Here is an 18,674-nt window from a genome sequence, read left to right on the forward strand (position 1 = left end):
AAATACCCAGCACCAGCAGGACCAGCTGGGCACCAACCATGAGCCAAAGATGCTGAGACACTGCCCTGGCCCCAGGGGTGCCAGCCCAGGATGGGCACGGCCCCAAGCCCTTCCCTCAGCCCCACACACTGCTGGGAGCTCAGCACCTGTCCTGGGCAAGGGAGGGGCCCCAGTGCCGTGCCATGGGCAGGCAGCCATGCATGGTTAATGGTTGATGAAGTTGCTGCTCTGATATCACAGCCAGATGCCATATTTGGGGTGACTGGTCACCCTGTGCTGCTGATGCTGGGGCAGTGGCAGCACCTCCCTGTCCCCATCCTGGTGCCTTTCCCAGTTTGTCTGTGCCTGTGCCAGCAGGCTGCACTGGGGAGCAGCGGCCGGGGCAGGTTCACACGCAGCTTGGGCTGTGATGCTTTTTGCAGAATTTGCTGTCTGAGGGCTGAAATGATCTGCTCCAAGTGTCAGCTCTTGCCTCTGTGTCTAGGGGTGGCACTGCAAGGGGACAGCCCAGCAGGGACAGGAATGTGCTATAACATGACCACAGGTGCTATAAATAGGGAAGTGCCGTGTGTCAGGCAGCCTGGAGGCAGCGGCTCAGCTTCCTGAGGGGCAGCAGGATCTGCTCTCCCTCTGCCACCAATGGATTTCCAGGCATCTCCGAACACTTGGGGTGCCACTGCTTTTAAAACAAGTGTCCAAAATCCCTGGTGAGACTGGAACTGGGGACAGGAAACCCCCCAGGAGCCTGAGGCAGCTCCAGGTCATGCCTCCCAGTGCACACACACCAGGATCAACAGCCAGGAAAACCTCAAAATCCACCCCAAATCTGGTGAAAGCCACACTCGGCTCCAGGGAAGCAGCACGAGGCCTGAGCCCACATGGATGTGAGTTCTGCTGTGAGTTCTGCTGTGAGTTCTGCTGTGAGTTCTGCTGGGGCTGAGCTCAGGTTAGGAGCGGGCAGCTGGCCCCGTGCCCACCCACCCGCCCAGGGTGCAGCCACACACACAGCCCTGCCAGGGCCACTGGGCCTCCCCAGGCGGTGCCAGCGGGGACCAGCCACAGCCATTCTGGTTTCCTTGGTGACTGTTGCCAGGTGAGAAACTCTGAGGCAGAATTTATTATCTTGGCAGATGAATGAAGATGTTCCCCAGCAGAGCTGTGAGCAGCCCGTGCCCCGAGCCGGGCTGGAGCCCCTAGTGCTGCCAGCAGCCCCCAGGGAGGGCAGTGCCTGCCCTGGCATCGCTGCCCAGAAGGCAGCACGTGCTCTGGGGCCATTCCTGCCCGCTGGGAGCCGCAGGAAGGGAGTGAGGAGGAACCACGGGCAGCACGCAGAGGCGCAGATGGCCGCGGGCTGGCGGGCTGCCCTGCCTGGGCTCCACTAGACCCCGTGAGTACGTGGGGCACAGGGGGGAAAAGGGAACCCCCTGGCACCCCGGGCAAGCAGCAGGGCTGGGGGGATGGCTGGGGACCTTGGACCTGGGCAATGAGGGCTGGCAAGGGAACACAGAGGGCAGAGCAATAGGGGCTGCTGCAGCCTGCAGAGCCTTGAGCTGAGCTGACACCAGAGCCAAGGTGATGGCAGAGACCAAAAAGTCCTGGCAGAAATATCAGCAAGCTGCTCTGCTTTGCCTGGAACCGCAGCAACTCTGCCCAAAAAGGGACCTGTGGTGGGCAGGGACACACACAGGCTCTGAGGGGAGCCTCATCTCTGTGTTTAATGTGTGATAGGACAGCTCTGAGCTGGCAGGTATGCCAACAGCCACATTGTCCCTTTAAATCCCAGCACAGCGCTGGTGGCTAACGATAACCCCGGATCACAGCGGCTCCCAAATCCCAGGAGCTAATTACAGGCACACGCCCTGCAGCCAGGCTGGGAACACAGGATATTTACAGCCTGTGACACCGAGACCTCTTGCTGAGGAACTGGGGCACCACGGGGGTTTGCTGGCAGGGCACTGGGGACAGGGGATGGTTTGCACCCCACTGCCATGCCAACATCGTGGGCAGCAATTCCCCGAGCTCTTTGGGGTATGGGAGATGGTTTCTCCAGAGCGTTCTTTGCTCCCCCAGGCCGGTGGTGGGGCAGGGGCAGGCAGGAAGCAGGCAGGGAGCTGTTTGCTTTTCACCCCATTCCTGGCACGGAGCTTCCCAGCCAAAGCACACACACATTTCTGGGAGAGGCTGGGATCTGACCCTGTTTGCTCTGCTCCCTGCTGCAGGACGAGCTGAGCTCCCTCCTCATTCCCTGCCCCGTGCCACAGCTCAGGGAGCCCCTGCCATGGCCACAGGCCCTACCCAGGCTCCTGCACTGCTTTGCTGGGAGCATTCTGCTGCTCCTGCTCTCTTCCTGCGTGGGGGAGAGGCGAGCATAAACTGTTCCTCCTGCCTGCCAGGATGCCCAGGGCACAGTGGGGTAGCACTGTGCCAGGGCTGTATACTCTTACAGCAGGGACCAGGGGAATCAGTTAATTAAAGGTAATTTTAACCCTTCCTGCCTGGTTTAGTGTTACAGCATCACCCACTGCCTGTGCTGGGGCTGTAGCCAAGGAGGCACGACTTCAAAATGTGTAATTACCACAAAGATCTGTAAATGCACCCAAAGGTAACTCTGCTTTCCTGTTAAAGAATTGAATTGTGAGGCAGCTGGCATGGCCTGTGCTGTGCCTGCAAGCACCCTCTGGCAGCACTGAGCCCGTGCCCAGATCCAGCAGGCTCAGCACAGCCCCCAGTGAGCTTTAGAGGGATGAGGTGCTCAGCACAGACACCAGATTCCCTCCCTGCAGGGTCAGAGTGGGGCTGCACGAGGAACTGGAGTGCTGAAAGCAGTCGCATGATGAAGCAAATGGAATAAATATTTCCCCAACCAGAAACTATTCCACAGACTGCTGGGGCAGGGAAAAATACAGCTGAGTTACTGTGAAAGCAATACAAAATCCAAACAGTTTAGGCTGTGGAAACCAGTCGTTTGCAAAGCTATTTCCAAACTAAGTCAAAAATTCCCAGCTCACAGACTGCTGGGAAGCTCCCAGCCCTGCCAGGGGGGCAGTGTGGCTGCACTGAGGGGACAAAGCTGTGTCCCCTTCTCACACACCCGTCAGGCTGGGGGACACTTTGTGGCTGCCACTTCCCCCAGCCCACGGGGCCGAGCCACCGTCCCCAGTGTCACTGCCTGGCACCTGCTGGGTTTGTGGTGCCCCATGCCAGCACAGCCCGTGCTCCTGAGCAGCTCTCAGGCCTGAAGGCAGCCTGGCCATCCCCACAGCCCTGCTGCTGCCTCCCCCTCCGTGTGCAGGCTATATTTGGGAAGGCAGCAGAGTGCTGGGCATGTTCCAGCGAGCACCCTGGGAGTGGTGTTTGCTCTGGGTCCCAGAGAGGAGAGCTGGGGGAGCAGCTGGCAGCTCTCCCTACCTGGGCTCTTTAAGAGCCTGGCTCGGAGCTCCCTGTCTTTTCCAAACAATTTTCTCTTCTCCTTTTACAGGAGCTGAGCCGCCAGGCAGGCATGTGCAAAGCAGACAGGGCTATTTTGAGACTGAGAGCCGGTGAGGAAGCTTGCTCCCACCCCACATACAGCCCAGGCTCCCACACACAAGTGCCCTGGCACATCCAAGGGGCTGGGAAAGCTGCACAGCAAACCCTGAGGCTTCACACAGTGGGCAGCCACCACCGCCACTGCCCCTGGTGCAAGATGTGCTCTGTGAACGCTGGGATTAATAAAAAATAAATTATGGAGGCTGGGATTAAGAAATTAATGAAGCTGGGATGCTGTCCAGGGCAGGGCAGGCACCTTTGGAGACAGGAAAATTGACATTTGCACCTGGTAGTGAGACTCAGGCTGGTGCCTTGGGCATCCCCAATGATCCTTGTGGGTCCGGTCCCTTCCAGCTCAGGAGATTCTGTGGTTCTGTGAATCTGTGATTCTGTGATTCTGTGATTCTGTGATTCTGTAATTCTCTGAATCTGTGATTCCATGATTCTGTTATTCTGTGATTCTGTGATTCTCTGAATCTGTGATTCCGTGTTTCTGTTATTCTGTGATTCTGTGATTCCATTATTCTGTTATTCTGTTATTCCATGATTCCGTGATTCTGTGATTCTCTGAATCTGTGATTCCATGATTCTGTGATTCTGTTATTCTGTGATTCTGTGATTCCATGTCACTTCACATCCCCCAGCCCAGGGGCTGTTCTGCATCTGGGAGGTTCCAGAGTGAGGGGCAGTGAGCAGCCACAGCTCTGCTGGTCCAGAATGCAGCCACTCTGGAGAGGGGACACCAGGGTAGGATGTCCCAGTGCGTGGCCTGGCCCTGCTGGCCTGTGGCAGCTCTGGCTCAGGCAGTGTCTCTGACAGGGGTGTCCCAGGGTGTCTGTGCAGCCCCAGCTGTGCTGGGCTGGCAGGCAGAGGTGTGGGTGTGGGGCTGGCAGGGACAGGGAGTGGCAGTGGGACAGGAGCTCTGCTGATGCTATCTGTGACCCACATCACTTTTATGGTCTGTCTGCTGTTTACAGCACAGAGGACAGGTGGGGTCAGGCTCGAGAGGTGACTCACAGCTGGAACAGCTCCTGCTGCTCCGTGCTTGGGACAGAAAATGGGATAATAACTGGTGTGGAAAGCACTGTGAGGCTTTGTCCATTCCTCTCGGTGGCTGCTGGGGCTTATGGATACAGGACTGGAATTCTTGCTTGTTAAACAGTTGCTCTTAAGGATTTCGTCATGAAGCAGGGGAAGCTGAAATTAAAAATATGATGAGTCGAAGCCCAGGCATTGCTCAGCCGAGGGCTTGGTGACCTGCCAGACTCCTGGGGAATGCTTTTAATTTGGATGAGTGGAAGTTGCACAAATGGAACAAACGGCACGCTGCTCTTGCTGCTCACACAGAGCCGTGGGTGCAGTTGGCAGTGCCACAGGATGTGTTGTCGCTGGCTGAGCACCCAGCCAGGCACAGCTGCTCCCATGCACAGCTCCCAGCCTGGCTGGCCACCGTCACCACTCAGCCTGGACACTGCTGCCTTCACCCTCTGCCCTGCCAGAGGATTTTTTTGGAGAGGCTGTTTTCCAAAAACAGCTTGAAAATATGTAACTGTCATACCAGAGCTGAGTGGTCACACACAGATCTCCCATCCCTGCCAGTCAGGCCAGTCCCCATGAGCTCATGGCGTTTGTGGTTTCCCAAAGCAGCTGTTCAGCTTGGAAGGAACAGCTCTGAGCAGCTGCAGGGACAGGGATTGCTTCTGTGTGGGAGCAGTTGCTGGGGGAGGTATGGCCTCCAAAGTCCCAGGCAGTTTTATTCTCAGCTCTCCTGCTGATAAGCCTGATAGCCCTGGAAACGCTTCCAGCCTGGTGCAATGGGGAAAGCCTGGTGCATGTGGTTTGGGAGGTTTTGTGCTTTTGGCTGGCGTGGGGCAGGTGAGTGGACAGTGTCTCTGTTCCTGATGTGGGCACCTCCTTGTGAGATGGCCTAGAGGCTCAGGGCTGAGCACTGAGAGCCTTTTACAAGTTACCTAAAAATTCCTGGTCTGCCTGAACTGGGGAAAACTGACCAGTGTCCAACAGTCTTTGCCTTGTCCCAGGTGTCCCAGGCAGGCAGCGTGTGCCCAGGCTGAATGAGGGGGTGCTCAGGGGTGTGTTCATCCCCCTGTGCCCACCCCAGCCCTCCTGGGGAAAAGTGGGCAGGGCTGGAGCTGGGGGCAGCGTGAGCCGGGCACAGCAGGGACCCCATGGGGACAGCCCAGCCAGCCTTGTGTTCCCACCACGGGCAGGTGAACAAGGGGGGACAGACAGGACAGAGGGGGGCTGAGAGTGCGGGGGTTTGGCTCTGTCAGTGAGTCCACATATCCCATTATTGAAGGTGATGGGAAAAGCACTCTTGCTCAGCTGTAGCACAAGGTCACAGCTGGAGGCATGAGGAACATCCAAGGTACAGGAAACACATCTCCCGTGTTACAATGTTCCCAAATCTCCATACACACGCCAGGCACTGCACCTGGACCGTGTCCCTGACACAGCTTGTCTTGCTGGATGCCAGAATGCTCCTGCCCTGACAACACCCTCCCTCCCACACGCTGCCCATTGAGCACAGGGCCATGTGGTGCCATTTCTGGGCCATGTGGGGCCATTTCTGGGCCTGGAGCTGGGGTCAGGCCCCAGATCTGAGGTGCTGCTGGGTGCAGGCAGCTCTCTGGCAGCTGTGTGATTCAGGCAAGCCTGGCACCCACACTGGCATCCTTCCTGCCCCACAGTGAGACCCCAGTGTCCCTGGGGCTACCTGACAATTCTGCCCTGGAGGGACCCTCCTTGTGCTGCTGCACCTTGGGGTGCTGGCACCTACCAGGAACTGATTTGGCCTGGACTCGACAGGGGGTCCTGGGGAGGGCTCCAAAGTCTCAAGGGCACACTCGAGGGGTAGCATGGGGATTGTCCCGCTGTATCTGGGGAGGGGGAGTCCTGAGGGGGGTTCTGGGGGGCTCTGGGCTGTGGGGCCATGGGGCCATGGGGCTCTTCCCTGCAGAGATGGGGAGCCCTCGGCGGAAGGTCCTGGTCCGAGACAAGGATGTGGGGGCAGAGAGGCAGGTGGGGCTGTCCTGGGGCAGGGACCTGCACACCTGATGGGGACAGGGCACAGCAGCTCGGGGGTCCCGGAGCAGGAGGGTGGCGGCCAGGGCAGGGCTGCGGCACCGGGAGCCGGAGGACCCGGGCTGGAGGATATGGACCTGGTGGGGATGGATCCGGCCGGTGCAGCCCGGACCAAGGGCTCGGGGCGGTCCCGGAGCGGTGCCGGTGCCGGAGCGGTCCTGGATCGGTCCCGGTGCGGGGCCGGTGCCGCGGGGCTCGGGGCGGTCCCGGAGCGGTGCCGGTGCCGGAGTGGTCCCGGTGCGGGGCCGGTGCCGCGGGGCTCAGGGCGGTCCCGGAGCGGTGCCGGTGCCGGTGCCGGAGCGGTCCCGGATGGGTCCCGGTGCGGGGCCGCCCGTCGGGGCCCGGTGCGGCGGGGGAGCCCCGCCCCGGCCGTCCCGCCCCGCAGCGCGGCTCCTCTCTCTCTCTCTCTCCGCTGCAGCCCGGGATGGCGCCGCGGCGGGGCTGAGCGGCCGGGCCGGGCCGGGCCGGGCCGGGGCCGCCATGGACGCTCCGAGCGGGGGCTGCCCGCCCGCCGCCGCCCCGTCGCGGGCGAAGCTGCCGCTCGGCATCGTCTTCTCGACGGCGCTGTTCTGCGGCGAGGGGGCGGCGGCCGCCGTGCTCTGCCTCTCCTACGGCCACTCCGACGACCGCTTCTGGCTGGCGCTCACCGTCTTCTTCGTGCTCTGCCCCTCCGTCCTGGTGCAGCTCACCCTCATCTTCGTGCACCGCGACCTCAGCCGCGACCGCCCGCTCGTCCTGCTCATGCACCTGCTGCAGCTCGGGCCCATCATCAGGTGAGCGAACCCTGGGCACGCCCGGGCACCCCCGGTACCCCCGGCACCCCTGGCACCTCCGTCAGGGGCGTGGGCACCGGGTGGGAGCAGGGAGCAGCGCCGGGCAGCTCGGGCACCCCGGCTCCGTGTGTCAGCGGGCACCTGCCCGGAGCTGCTCCTGCCGCCTCCCCGTCCCTCCGCCCCGGCCCTGCTGCTCCGGGCCCGCGGGGACCCCGTGCCCGCCGGTGCTGCCGCGGGTGCTCCCGCTGCTGGAGCCCGCTCCGGGCAGGACACGACTCTGCCAGCCTGTTGCGTCCCAGCTGCTGGGAAAGCTCTGCCCGAGGTCCCGGAGCCAGCCAGCGATTCACTCAGCCTCTCGGGTTTGCCATCATTTGGCTGTGCTTGTGCTGGGAATCCCCGGTGGGTGCTCCGGGGTGAATACTGACATGGTACGGGGCTGAGTCAGGAGAAGTTTACATTAGATATCAGGAAAAGGCTTTACACCCAGAGAGAGGGTGGTGCAGCTCTCAAACAGGCTCCCCAGGGAAGTGGTCACAGCACCTGGCCTGTCTGAGTTCAACAAACCTTTGGACAACACTCTTGGGCACGTAGTGGGATTCTGGGGGTGTCCTGCATAGGGCCAGGAGTGGGACTCAGTGGGGTTATGGGACATGGAGAAGAGCTAGGTGCGGGAGTGGGGCTGGCATGGGAGCTGTGGGGCACCGGGCTGTGCTGGGAGGAGGACGATGAGGGGGTGGATGGATGTTGCACAAGCCGATCCCTCATTCCTTGGGAATGCTGCGGTGCCTCCCGGGCTGTCATCACCGGGCAGCCTGCTCCATGAGGAGGCACTGCAGGAGGCATGGCACAGCCCTGGCATGCAGGGGGCATGGCACAGCCACCACCTCCACGGGCTCCTTCCCAAGGGCAGCCCAGCAGCCACACTTTGGGCTCGCTGTACCACAGGCTCCCAAACCACCGCGGCCGCTCCGCACTTCCTCTGCCACCGGAAACAAGCAGTGCACCAGATGTGTGTCCCTGTCACCATGGCTTAACTTGAGAGCCACCCTTGCCTGGTGCTGCCAGCCTGTGCTGGCCCACAGCAGTGCTGTGACTGTCACCACACCAGCGAGGCTGGCTGAGCTGGGTGGGTGCTGCCCAGCTGCTGTAGGAGCCAGCCGGGGCTGCCCGGGCCAGGCTGCTCGGGCTGGAGCTGGAGCCCAGCCTGCTGAGAAGGTCTGGCAGGGCACTGGGAGCCAGCTGGGACTACCCTGCAAGCTGGACCTTCGGGATGAAACTGTTTTTCCCATTAGAGTTTGCAATGAGCCATGAGTGCTGGCTTGATCTGTCGAGAGAATTTATCCTAAACCCTCCCTCCTTTTGGGTTTGGTACACAGCAATTTGTGCTGTCCTGATAAGCACCCATAAACAATGGTGTCCAGCTGGGCCCCAGGCAGAGCCAAGCTGATCCCCTGTGGCCATGCACACCCCTCCATGGCTCTGTGGAGGGGCTGGGGGTCCCCTGTCCCTGCAGGCATGGCAGAGAGTCCAGCCCTGCCCACAGTGAGGCCTGCAGAGAAGGGGCTGAGGAAACTCTCCCTTATCTGCCCATGCCACACACGGCTTCACCCTGCGCCCTCCTTCCTGCTGTCCCCAGCAAGCAGGAAGTGTAGAAGCCTTCTTCTGCTCAAGATGAGAGATCAAAGAGAAGTCTGATATTCAGCTCTGATACTTCAGAGTTTCTGTTGCCTCTGCTTAGAGGAAGAGGTTTCTGCCGGTTGGGAAAAACAGAACCCAAGGGTGATTAACACCTTCCTGTAGCTGCAGCTCCCAGCAGGGTCGCTGCTTTGTACCCTGGATGCTGCACCTCTTCCAGCAGCTCTCTGGAGCAGTCGTTGCCCCCCTGGTACCCATGATCCCCCTGAATGCTGGAGCAGAGGAGCAGCCACGGGCCATGCCCATGGTCCTGGTGTGCCCACAGCACTTTGGGCAGTTGCCCAGAGCAGTCGGGCTGCACTCACCGGGAGTGGGCTCTGGGCAGCAGCGGCAGGGTGGGGCTGCAGGTGCTGGAATGGGACATCAGGAGGGCTGGGGTGACGGCTGCCGTGTCCCCACAGGTGTGTGGAGGCCCTGGTGGTGTACTGCTGGTCGGGGAGGGAGGAGGAGCCCTACGTGACCATCACCCGCAAGCGGCGGCTGCGGCAGGGCTACGAGCTGGAGCTGGAGCAGGAGGTGGGGCACTCGGAGCGGCGCCTGGCCACGCACCGCAACGCCTTCAAGCGCATGGCCGTCATCCAGGCCTTCCTGGGCTCCACCCCGCAGCTCACCCTGCAGCTCTACATCAGCGTGCTTGAGAAGTACGTCCCCGCTGCCCGAGGTAAGGCTCCCCAGAACCCCACCAGGGCACCGGGGCAGCTCCTCAGCTGCTTGTGCTGATGGGGCATCCCCAGGCAATTCAAAAAGTCCCTCCTGGGCACAGCTTCCATTGGACTCCCTGAAATGTGGAGCACGACCCACAAATCTTGGGCACTCATCAGCTCTCTGCTTTCCTGCTTGCAGTGATGCAAAGTGGGAAAGAGCAGGCATAGCTGAGGTGCCAGGCTCTGCTCCCAGCCCCGTGCTCATGAGTATCTGCCCTCCAGAGCCAAGCCATCCACTCAGTGCCATGTCTCATAAGAGGGTCAGGTCCCTGTCCTAGCCTGCTCCAGTCTCCATTCGTTTTTTTCCATCTAGCGACAGGCTCTGGCTCCCTCAAGTCCCCCCACTGTATCTATTTCTGCACATTTTCCAGCAGCCAGAGCTCCCAGCCCAGCACTCCCACTCCAAGGCTCCCTTGCCTGCTCCCAGGATGTTTATGTGCTTGGGGGTGGATATGCCAGAGCAAACTTTTAACTCCCATTTTGGCTCCGAGCTGGGCAGGCAGGTGTGCTCTGCACCATTCCAATTACAGTGCTGGCTGAAGAGCTGCCCTCACCCAGCAGTGCAGGGAGCCCAGACCTTGTCATCGGTGCCCACAGCAGGTGCATGAAAAGGGAAGCACAGGAGATGCCCCGTAGAAACCGCCTAATTTGCCACAGCCCTCTGCAAAGGCATTTTGGGGAGTTGCAGATGCACAGGAAGAATGAGTGCCAGTGCTGCTTTAGCAGTAGATGCATGAAGTAAATACCAAATGATGTGTTCTGGGTGATTCCCTCGCAGCTGGAGTGCCAGCTCAGCCCTGCAGCTGGCAGCCACCGTGGATGGGACCAGCTGCACTCTTCTATTTCTCTCCATGGTATTCCTGGCAGTGCTGAATGTGAGCAGCTGCTGGCATTCCCTACAAATGACCTTGGCTCTGCAGCCCTCGGATGGGGCTGGCTCTTGGGATGCCTCTGGGGCTACAGTGCTGCAGCTCTTGGCTGGGGTGAAGGCAGAGGGGCCCTCGCAGCACTGACTGTGCCCTGCTCACCCTTGAGCAGCATTTCCTGCACAGGGCAGGGGGCTGGGGCATGGTCCAACCACAGAAATGGCTCCAGTTTGGCCAAGGCTTGTGTTTTATTGGTGTAGGGAGAACCTTTGGGTTTTGAGCCTCCTGCTGCCAGCAGCCTCCTCATCATGGGGACTGTCACCACCATCCATGAGCTGTTCCAGCAGTGCTCACACTGAACCTTCTGCTGTGAGCCCAGGTGTTGGGCACCCTGTGCTTCTCACCAGGACAGGCACCCCAGGTTTCCCACCTGGAGCTGTCACCCCACACTCCGCACCCCAGGCAGTGGAGAGGCTGGACACAGCCTGGTCCCTCCACTGCCTGACTGGCCTGCTCTGTCCCTCTGCAGCCGTGCTCATGGCCATCTGCCTGGTGTCAGTCACCTACGGGGCCCTGGTCTGCAACATCCTGGCCATCCAGGTCAAGTACGACGACTACAAGGTGCAGCTGCGGCCGCTGGCCTTCCTGTGCATCGTGCTGTGGCGCAGCCTGGAGATCTCCACCCGCATCGCCGTCCTCGTGCTCTTCAGCACCGTCTTCAAGCACTGGATCATCCCCATCGCCCTGGCCAACCTCCTGGTGGTTTTCTTCTTGCCCTGGGTGCAGTTCTGGCGCAGCGGCAGCCGCCTGCCCGACAACATCGAGAAGAACTTCAGCCGCCTGGGCACGGTGGTGGTGCTGTGCGCCTTCACCCTGCTGTACTCCAGCATCAACATGTTCTGCTGGTCGGCCGTGCAGCTCAAGCTGGCCGACCGGGACCTCATTGACAAGTCCCAGAACTGGGGCCGCCTGGCCGTGTACTACGTGGCCCGGCTGGCCGAGAACACGGCCCTGGTCATCCTCTGGTACTTCTTCAAGACTGATGTCTATGAGAACGTCTGCACCGCGCTGCTGGTGCTGCAGCTGCTCCTCGGCTACTGCCTGGGCATCTACTTCATGCTGCTCTTCTTCCAGTACCTGCACCCCTGCCGCCAGCTCTTCAGGCACAACGTGGCTGACTTCCTGCACTGCGTGTGCTGCCGCCGGCGCCCCGCAGGGACCCCGCTGTGCCTCGAGGCACCCCTGGAGCCCGGCGTGAGGCACAGCATTGTCTGAGCACCCGGCTCCTCCAGCCGGCCTCGGACATGGCACGGGCAGCACAGGGCTGTGCCAGCAGCTGGAGGATGCCCGTGGCACAGGCTGAGTGCTGCCTGGTGGCAGCAGGTCCCAGTGCATCCCCTCGGGGGCAGGGGGACAGGAGTGTGCTTGTCTGCCCAGGACCACTCATGAACATGAAGGAGGGTTGATTTGGATTGGACATAAGGAAGTTTTTTGCAGTGAGAGTGGTGTGGGACTGGCACATGTTGCCCAGAGAGATGGTGGATGTCCCGTCCCTGAAAACATTCAAGGCCAGGTTGGGTGGGCTCTGAGCAACCTGGCCTGGTTGAAGATGTCCCTGCCCATCTCTGGAGTGTAACTAGATGGCCTTTCGAGGTCCCTTCCAACCCAAACTATTCTACAATTTGACAATTCTACAGCTTATGGGGTGCCCCAACCAGTTGCCCATGCCAGCTGGCTGCCACATGGTGCAGAGCCCCTGGGGTGCCCCGACACCCCCACTGCTGCTATGGTGCATACGGTGACCTTGGGCCACGGTTGCCACTGGGACTGTTGTAAGCAGTAAAGAAACTTTGCTGTGACTGCGAGTCTGGGTGCTGGCAGTGACTCACACGGAGGGTGGGGCCCGTCCCAGGGGCTGGCACTGGTGCACACACCTGCTGTCCACGTAAAATTCCTTTACAGGCACTGAAATGGGGCTGTGCCAGCGGGAAGCGGGGATGGGGGAGCCCCTCTGTGGAGGTCCAGGAGCACGGCGGGATGGGGCTGGCCTCGTCCTGTGCTTCTGTGAGCATGGCCGTGGCTGCAGGCCAGCAGAGAGCAGCATGCCAGCAAGGAGCAAGCCTGTCTGACCTGTTCCTCCAGGCTCAGGGGCCCAGAACAGGCTGCTGTTCCCAGCTGGAGCACTGGACGCCCCAGGGCTCAGGGCCCTGCAGTGGAGGGCAGGCAGGAGGGGAAGGGTGGCTGGCACAGCAGTGGCAGTGGGTGCTGATGGGACCCAGACATCCTGGCCCCAAAACAGGAGTGTGACACCCCCCACCCCAGCACCCATTTCTGGGGTCAGCTCAGTTTGGGTGCTGGACTGAGGATGCTCATCAGCCCTGGGGGCCCATGGAGGTGCAGCACTACTGGTGCTTGGTCTTAAATCACCCACCTGTAATGGATGCCCAGGCTGGATCCTGGCACCAGGGCAGCACTGTGACCCCAGGAGGCTTCTCTTCCTTTGGTGGTTTCCCTGGAAGATGGGCAGTGCAGGCTGGGGAGAGAGGCCAGGGAAAACAGAGCTGTTGAGCCAGAACAGGATGGATCCTCCACAACGTCTTCCCAGGAAATTCCTGCCTTACAAAAAAAGCCCATTTTTGTCCTCAGAGGTTGCAAAACCCCGGGAGGAGCAGGCAGACACCCTGTGTGACCCAGCCGTGGGGAACAGGGGATCTCTCAGCTGGGGCCATCCCCCGGCCAGCACAAGGGGCTCGTTCTGGTGTTGGCCTATTGGGTCAGCCCTGCCTTCCTGGAAGGAGCCTTTGAAAGCTCCGGCATTTCCTCCAAGTGCTCTCAGGGGAAAGTCCCCAGGTGCCGTTCCCAGGCCGGGCTGTCTCACCTCCTGTGCTCCATAAAAGCGGCTGGCAGCGGCGGGCGCGGGCACAGCGCACCATGGGCAACTGGCTGGTCAACCACTGGTTCTCAGCTGCTGTGCTCGTGAGTCTGTGGGGCTGGGGGCTCTGCAGGGTGCTGGGCTGTGCTGGGGGACCCTGGGGGTTTATGGGGGAGATGGGGGCTGATGAGCTGCCCCGGGGCTGGGCTGTGGGCAGAGGCAAGCATCCCCTCTGCTCCCCAACCCACACACCCTGGCAGCCAGGGGAGGGATGGGCTCTGGAAACCTGAAGTCTCGGGGGAAACACAGCTCATGGGAAAGGAGGTCCTGGAAAACTTCAAAATGCTGCTGCTTTGCTTGGCCACTTTGGCTGGGGGCCTGCCACGTGCCTCTTCTCCCCTTGTGAGAGGAGGAGGATCCTGTGAGAACTCGTGGCAGGGTGAGGAGCTGGCACCATAGGGACCATCTGCCGTGCTGCAGCATCTCTGGTGTAACAGAGCTTGCCTGGCCAGCACCCATCAGCTGCTCAGAGCTGTGTAAGGAGCTGTGAATGCCTGGGAACATGGGGTTTACTGACAGTTGGGCTATTTTAATTTTTTAAGTTACTTAAAAAAGAAAAAGAAAACAGCCAAAAACCAAATACACAGCAGGGTGTAATTTTTTGGGTGTTTTTTTTGGGACCTGTGCAAAAATTCAGTGGCTGTGAGAGGCGGCAGTGTGGGATGCAGTGGGGTTAGGCAGGGGACAGCAGCACGGTGGGGCCAGGTGAGCCAGCTCTCTGTGAAACTTCCCTCTCCCAGAATCTTTCCCACACAGTCCTGACCACACTCTGGATCTGCTTTCCCTCCCATTACACGGGTGTTGCCTGCTCCTGCCTTTCCTCCTTCATCATGCTCGGTGATGCACAGGGCAGTGTGTGACAAGACACAAGACTTCCACACCTCTCCCCACCTTTGACCCTGTGTCCCAGCCCTGTGTGTGACAGGGCAGCTCACAAGGGAACAGGATGGATACTGTCTGCTGTCTGTCCTGACACCCTCTGACTGCACCCAGCCTGAGTGCTGCAGCGTGGGAGGCTCCCAGGACAGGGTTCCTCACAAGGCTGTGACTTTCCCCTGCAGGCAGCCTGGCTGGGCATCAACATCTTCCTCTTCACCTACTACTTTCTGTTCTTTGACCGGGATGAGCGCTATTTCTACACCAGGGCCATCCTTGGGGTAAGGGGCTCCCCACAGCACCCTGCCTGCCCAGGCAGGGCCCCTCGGGGTCTCCTGCAGTGGGGTGGGGGCTGCAACATCCCACGCCCCTCTCATGTTCTGTTCCCTTCCAGCCCACCATCATTCCATCCCACTCCACAGCCTGGCATTGCACCATGCTAGTCCCTGTCCTGATCCCTGTCTGCTCTCAGCCCAGCAGCATCCCAGCCCAGCCTAGCATAGCATCTCCCCCTCCAGTCCTCTCCTAGCTCACCCCTCCCAGTTCCCATGCCAGCCCAGCATCCCTCCATCCCAGTTCCCAGCCTAGCTCAGCACTGACTGATCCCACCCTGACCCAGTCCTGCCCAGCCACGACAGGACAGTGGTGCTCACCCCTCTCTCCTCCCCAGTCTGCCTTGGCATGGGCTCGAGCATCAGCCAAGTGCCTCAACTTCAACAGCATGCTGATCCTGCTGCCCGTCTGCCGCAACCTGCTCTCCTTCCTCCGTGGGACCTGCTCGGTGAGTGTCCGTGGTGGCACAGCCAGCGTGGCCGTCCCCATCCCTGTCCCATCCTGACACCGTCCTGCTGCCTCTCCCTGCAGTGCTGCAGGCGGACCTTGCGGAAGCAGCTGGACCACAACCTCGCCTTCCACAAGCTGGTGGCCTACACACTGGCCCTGCTCACAGGTACCCCTGGACTGGGATGGGGTGACAGTGGGGACTGGGAGCTGCCCGGTGGTGACTGCCTGTGCCCTGTCCAGCTGTGCACACCATCGCCCACCTCTTCAACCTGGAGCGCTACAACCAGAGCCAACAAGCCTCTGACAGCAGCCTCCCCGCTGTCCTCTCCAAGATGCACCTGCAGGGCAGCGAGTGGCTGAACCCCATCCACTCCAACCAGACGGTGAGTGTGGCCTTGGCATCCAGCAACCCAGCACCCCCTGTCCCCTGCTCCCCTGACCCCCCTGCTGCCCCTGCAGACCGTCGAGTACGTGGCTTTCACCACCATCCCGGGGCTCACGGGGGTGATCATCACACTGGCACTCATCCTCATGGTCACGTCCTCCACCGAGTTCATCCGCAGGAACTACTTTGAGCTCTTCTGGTACACACACCACCTCTTCCTCGTCTACTTCGCTGGCCTCGTCATCCACGGCATCGCGTAAGGCTCCTCAGCAGTGCCAGGGCAGGACAGCGAGGGGCAGTGCGCACACACCCTGGTGGGACAGCCCAGTGGGCTGTGACCTGCCATTCCCAGGGCGGGCCAGCCCAGCTGGCCTCACTCAGTGTGGCTCAGCCCTGGCTGGGGGCAGAGCTGGCCCCTGGGCTCATCCCTCACCTCCCTGCAGCGGGCTGGTGCGTGGGCAGACGGAGCAGAGCCTGGCAGAGGTGCCCCCCTATGACTGCGCAGAGTACCTCACACAGCGGGAGCAGAACTGCACCCACAGCTGCTGCAAAGACCCCGAGTTCGGGAGCATCCCTGCCGAGGTAGGGCAGTGGTGGGGTGGCTCTGGGGGAGAAACTTCCCTTGCCCTGGCCCTGCCCAATCCTTTGCTCTCCTCCATCCTCACAGTCCTGGAAGTGGGTTCTTGCCCCCATCATCCTCTATGTCTTTGAGCGGCTCCTGCGGGTCTGGCGTGCGCAGCAGAAGGTGGTTATCAAAAAGGTGGGTGGTGCAGGAGCCTGCTCCTCTGCCAGCTCCTCCCCTTGGAGTCACCTGTGCCACAGCCCCTCGCTGTGGTGGCCATGGGGAGGCGGGCAGGGGCCACAGGCACAGCCCCTTCCTAGGGACAGGGGCCAGGCTGAGCCCTGCCCGTGCCCCCAGGTGGTCATGCACCCTGCCCGCGTGCTGGAGCTGCAGATGCAGAAGAGGGGTTTCTCTATGGAAGTGGGGCAGTACATCTTTGTCAACTGCCCTGCCATATCTGCTCTGGAGTGGCACCCCTTCACCCTCACCTCTGCCCCCGAGGAGGACTTCTTCTCCATCCACATCCGGGCAGCCGGTGACTGGACGGAGCGTCTCATCAACACCTTCCAACTGGAAACGCCCAGGTAGGCTGGGCAGTGCCCAACAGGTCATGCCAGGGATCTGGGGAGGCCGTAGCTCTCACCCAGGCCCTGCTCTGGCCAGGGTCGAGGTGGATGGTCCCTTTGGCACAGCCAGTGAAGACGTGTTCCAGTACGAGGTGGCCATGCTGGTTGGAGCGGGCATTGGTGTCACCCCCTTCGCCTCCATCCTCAAGTCCATCTGGTACAAGTTCCAGCAGGGTGACCAGACCCTCAAGACTAAGAAGGTATGGAGCGTCCCCTGGCACCAGCTGTGGGTTTCTTCCTCTGGCTCTGCTCCGCCCTGACCAATCCCTCTCCCCCTGCATCCCAGATCTACTTCTACTGGCTGTGCCGGGACACAGGAGCCTTTGCCTGGTTCAACGACCTGCTTGCCTCCCTGGAGCAGAAGATGGCTGAGTCGGGCAAGGCAGACTTCCTCACCTACCGTCTCTTCCTCACTGGCTGGGACACCAGCATTGTGAGTCAAGCATGGGCTGGCATGGCTGCAAGAGGGGGACACAGGGCGGCCAAGCTGGGCAACAAGGGCAGGGCAAGCATGACAACGGCTTTTAGGCACCAAGTCCAGGCACAGTGTTTGGTGGGATCAGCAATGGATGCCCCTCTGTGGTGAGGGACTGGAGGGGGGCTCGTGGGTGGTGCCTGGGTTCTCACCATCCCTGCCTGCCCAGGCCAACAACGTGGCACTGCACTTTGACACCGCTACGGACACAGTGACGGGCCTCAGGCACAAAACCATCTTCGGGCGGCCCATGTGGAACACGGAGTTTGCAGCAGTGGCTGCAGCCCACCCCAGGTGAGAGCTGAGCAGGGAATTCGGGATGTTGGAGTCAGAGGCACGCCCTCTACCCTGGCACTCAGCACTGGGCTGGCTTTGGGAGAGGGGTGCTATCCCAGGCAGGGAGCCCACAAAGCTTTTCAATCCCTTTTCCCTGAGTTGCCCTCCTGCCCTCCTGCCCCACTGACATGCCCGTGCTGTTTGCAGGTCAGTGGTTGGTGTGTTCCTCTGTGGGCCACAGGCCCTGGCAAAGAGCCTGCAGAAGTCTTGTCACCAGTACTCCAGCCTGGACCCCAGGAAGGTCAAATTCTACTTCAACAAGGAAAACTTTTAAGTGGCAGCGAGGCTGGTGCCCCAATGTGCAGGGACTGTACTGCCTCAAGCCTTTCCAAAGCAAGGCCAGGAATACACATCTGTGCATGCACTGAAGCCAAGCTGAACACAGCAAGGTACTCTGTCTCCATGAGAAATTCCAGGTTCAAAGACTGCTGCCTGCCTGTCCTTGTGTTCAGGGGGTCCTCATGGAGCAAGTGGGCCTGTAGCTCACTGGGAAAGCAGAGCCACGTTCTGTGATGCTGCTGGAGCAGCAGGAAGCCATGGGAGCCCAGCAGGTTGGGCAGAACCACTGGATGGGGATGGGACATGGGCATCCATGCAGGTGTCAGGGGCCAAATGTGCCCCTCAGGGTTTAAACACTCTTTTGTATAAGAATAAATTAAACTTCCTTTTCTTTGTAATGAAAGCCTCTGTGGTGCCTCAGCTGTGCAGGTACAAGAAGCCCATGCTCTGCCCCTTGCAGGGCTTCTACAGAAGAGCTGGTAGATAGCAAACCCTCTGGGGTGCAGGATCAGACACCCCTCTGCATGGCACCCCAGAGCCAGCCTGCACCTAGCACACAGCTCAGCTCCCACTGCAGCTCCCAGCAGGTTCTGCTCCAGCATGAGCAGGAGGGAAACCCCGCTCCCTGAGCAGGCTGGCATGGAAAGTGATACTGCAATCGGATCCAGAGCCCTTCCTGCCCTGCCAGCAGGGACAGAAAGCCAAGCTCTCTGTCCTGCCCTTCCCCTAGACCCCTGTAAACAGCACACTAC

General features: G+C 60.6%; 2 protein-coding genes across 3 annotated transcripts; both read left to right on the forward strand.

Annotated features, from left to right (window-relative positions):
- Positions 1-1,093: 1,093 nt before the first annotated feature.
- Positions 1,094-12,533, forward strand: XKRX (XK related X-linked). Of its 2 annotated transcripts, XM_071442149.1 has the most exons (4): positions 1,094-1,387; positions 7,049-7,403; positions 9,500-9,759; positions 11,198-12,533. In XM_071442149.1, the coding sequence occupies exons 2-4, from the start codon at positions 7,111-7,113 to the stop codon at positions 11,941-11,943; spliced, it is 1,299 nt and encodes a 432-aa protein (XP_071298250.1). In that variant the 5' UTR covers positions 1,094-1,387; positions 7,049-7,110; the 3' UTR covers positions 11,944-12,533. The 2 variants fall into 2 exon arrangements, with proteins under 2 accessions (XP_071298250.1, XP_071298249.1); XM_071442148.1 differs by lacking the exon at positions 1,094-1,387 and having other exon boundaries at positions 6,496-7,403.
- A 151-nt stretch (positions 12,534-12,684) lies between these two features.
- Positions 12,685-18,325, forward strand: NOX1 (NADPH oxidase 1). The gene is made up of 13 exons (XM_071442147.1): positions 12,685-13,644; positions 14,662-14,757; positions 15,147-15,257; positions 15,341-15,425; positions 15,500-15,642; positions 15,719-15,900; positions 16,088-16,226; positions 16,312-16,404; positions 16,564-16,790; positions 16,870-17,032; positions 17,119-17,265; positions 17,477-17,601; positions 17,791-18,325. Exons 1-13 carry the CDS (start codon positions 13,600-13,602, stop codon positions 17,915-17,917), a joined length of 1,683 nt encoding a protein of 560 aa, XP_071298248.1. The 5' UTR covers positions 12,685-13,599; the 3' UTR covers positions 17,918-18,325.
- Positions 18,326-18,674: the final 349 nt, after the last annotated feature.

Source organism: Agelaius tricolor, unplaced genomic scaffold (genome assembly GCF_023055355.1).
Source record: "Agelaius tricolor isolate 1412-34295 unplaced genomic scaffold, bAgeTri1.0.p SCAF_17, whole genome shotgun sequence".
Lineage (NCBI taxonomy): Eukaryota > Metazoa > Chordata > Aves > Passeriformes > Icteridae > Agelaius > Agelaius tricolor.

Coding starts and splice junctions, on each gene's coding strand:
- XKRX (XM_071442148.1), top strand. CDS start 6,940: ATGGGTCCCGGTGCGGGGCCGCCCGTCGGGGCCCGGTGCGGCGGGGGA. Junction 7,404..9,499: donor CAGCTCGGGCCCATCATCAG/GTGAGCGAACCC, acceptor GTGTCCCCACAG/GTGTGTGGAGGCCCTGGTGG. Junction 9,760..11,197: donor GTACGTCCCCGCTGCCCGAG/GTAAGGCTCCCC, acceptor GTCCCTCTGCAG/CCGTGCTCATGGCCATCTGC.
- NOX1 (XM_071442147.1), top strand. CDS start 13,600: ATGGGCAACTGGCTGGTCAACCACTGGTTCTCAGCTGCTGTGCTC. Junction 16,227..16,311: donor TCGGGAGCATCCCTGCCGAG/GTAGGGCAGTGG, acceptor CCATCCTCACAG/TCCTGGAAGTGGGTTCTTGC. Junction 17,602..17,790: donor GTGGCTGCAGCCCACCCCAG/GTGAGAGCTGAG, acceptor TGCTGTTTGCAG/GTCAGTGGTTGGTGTGTTCC.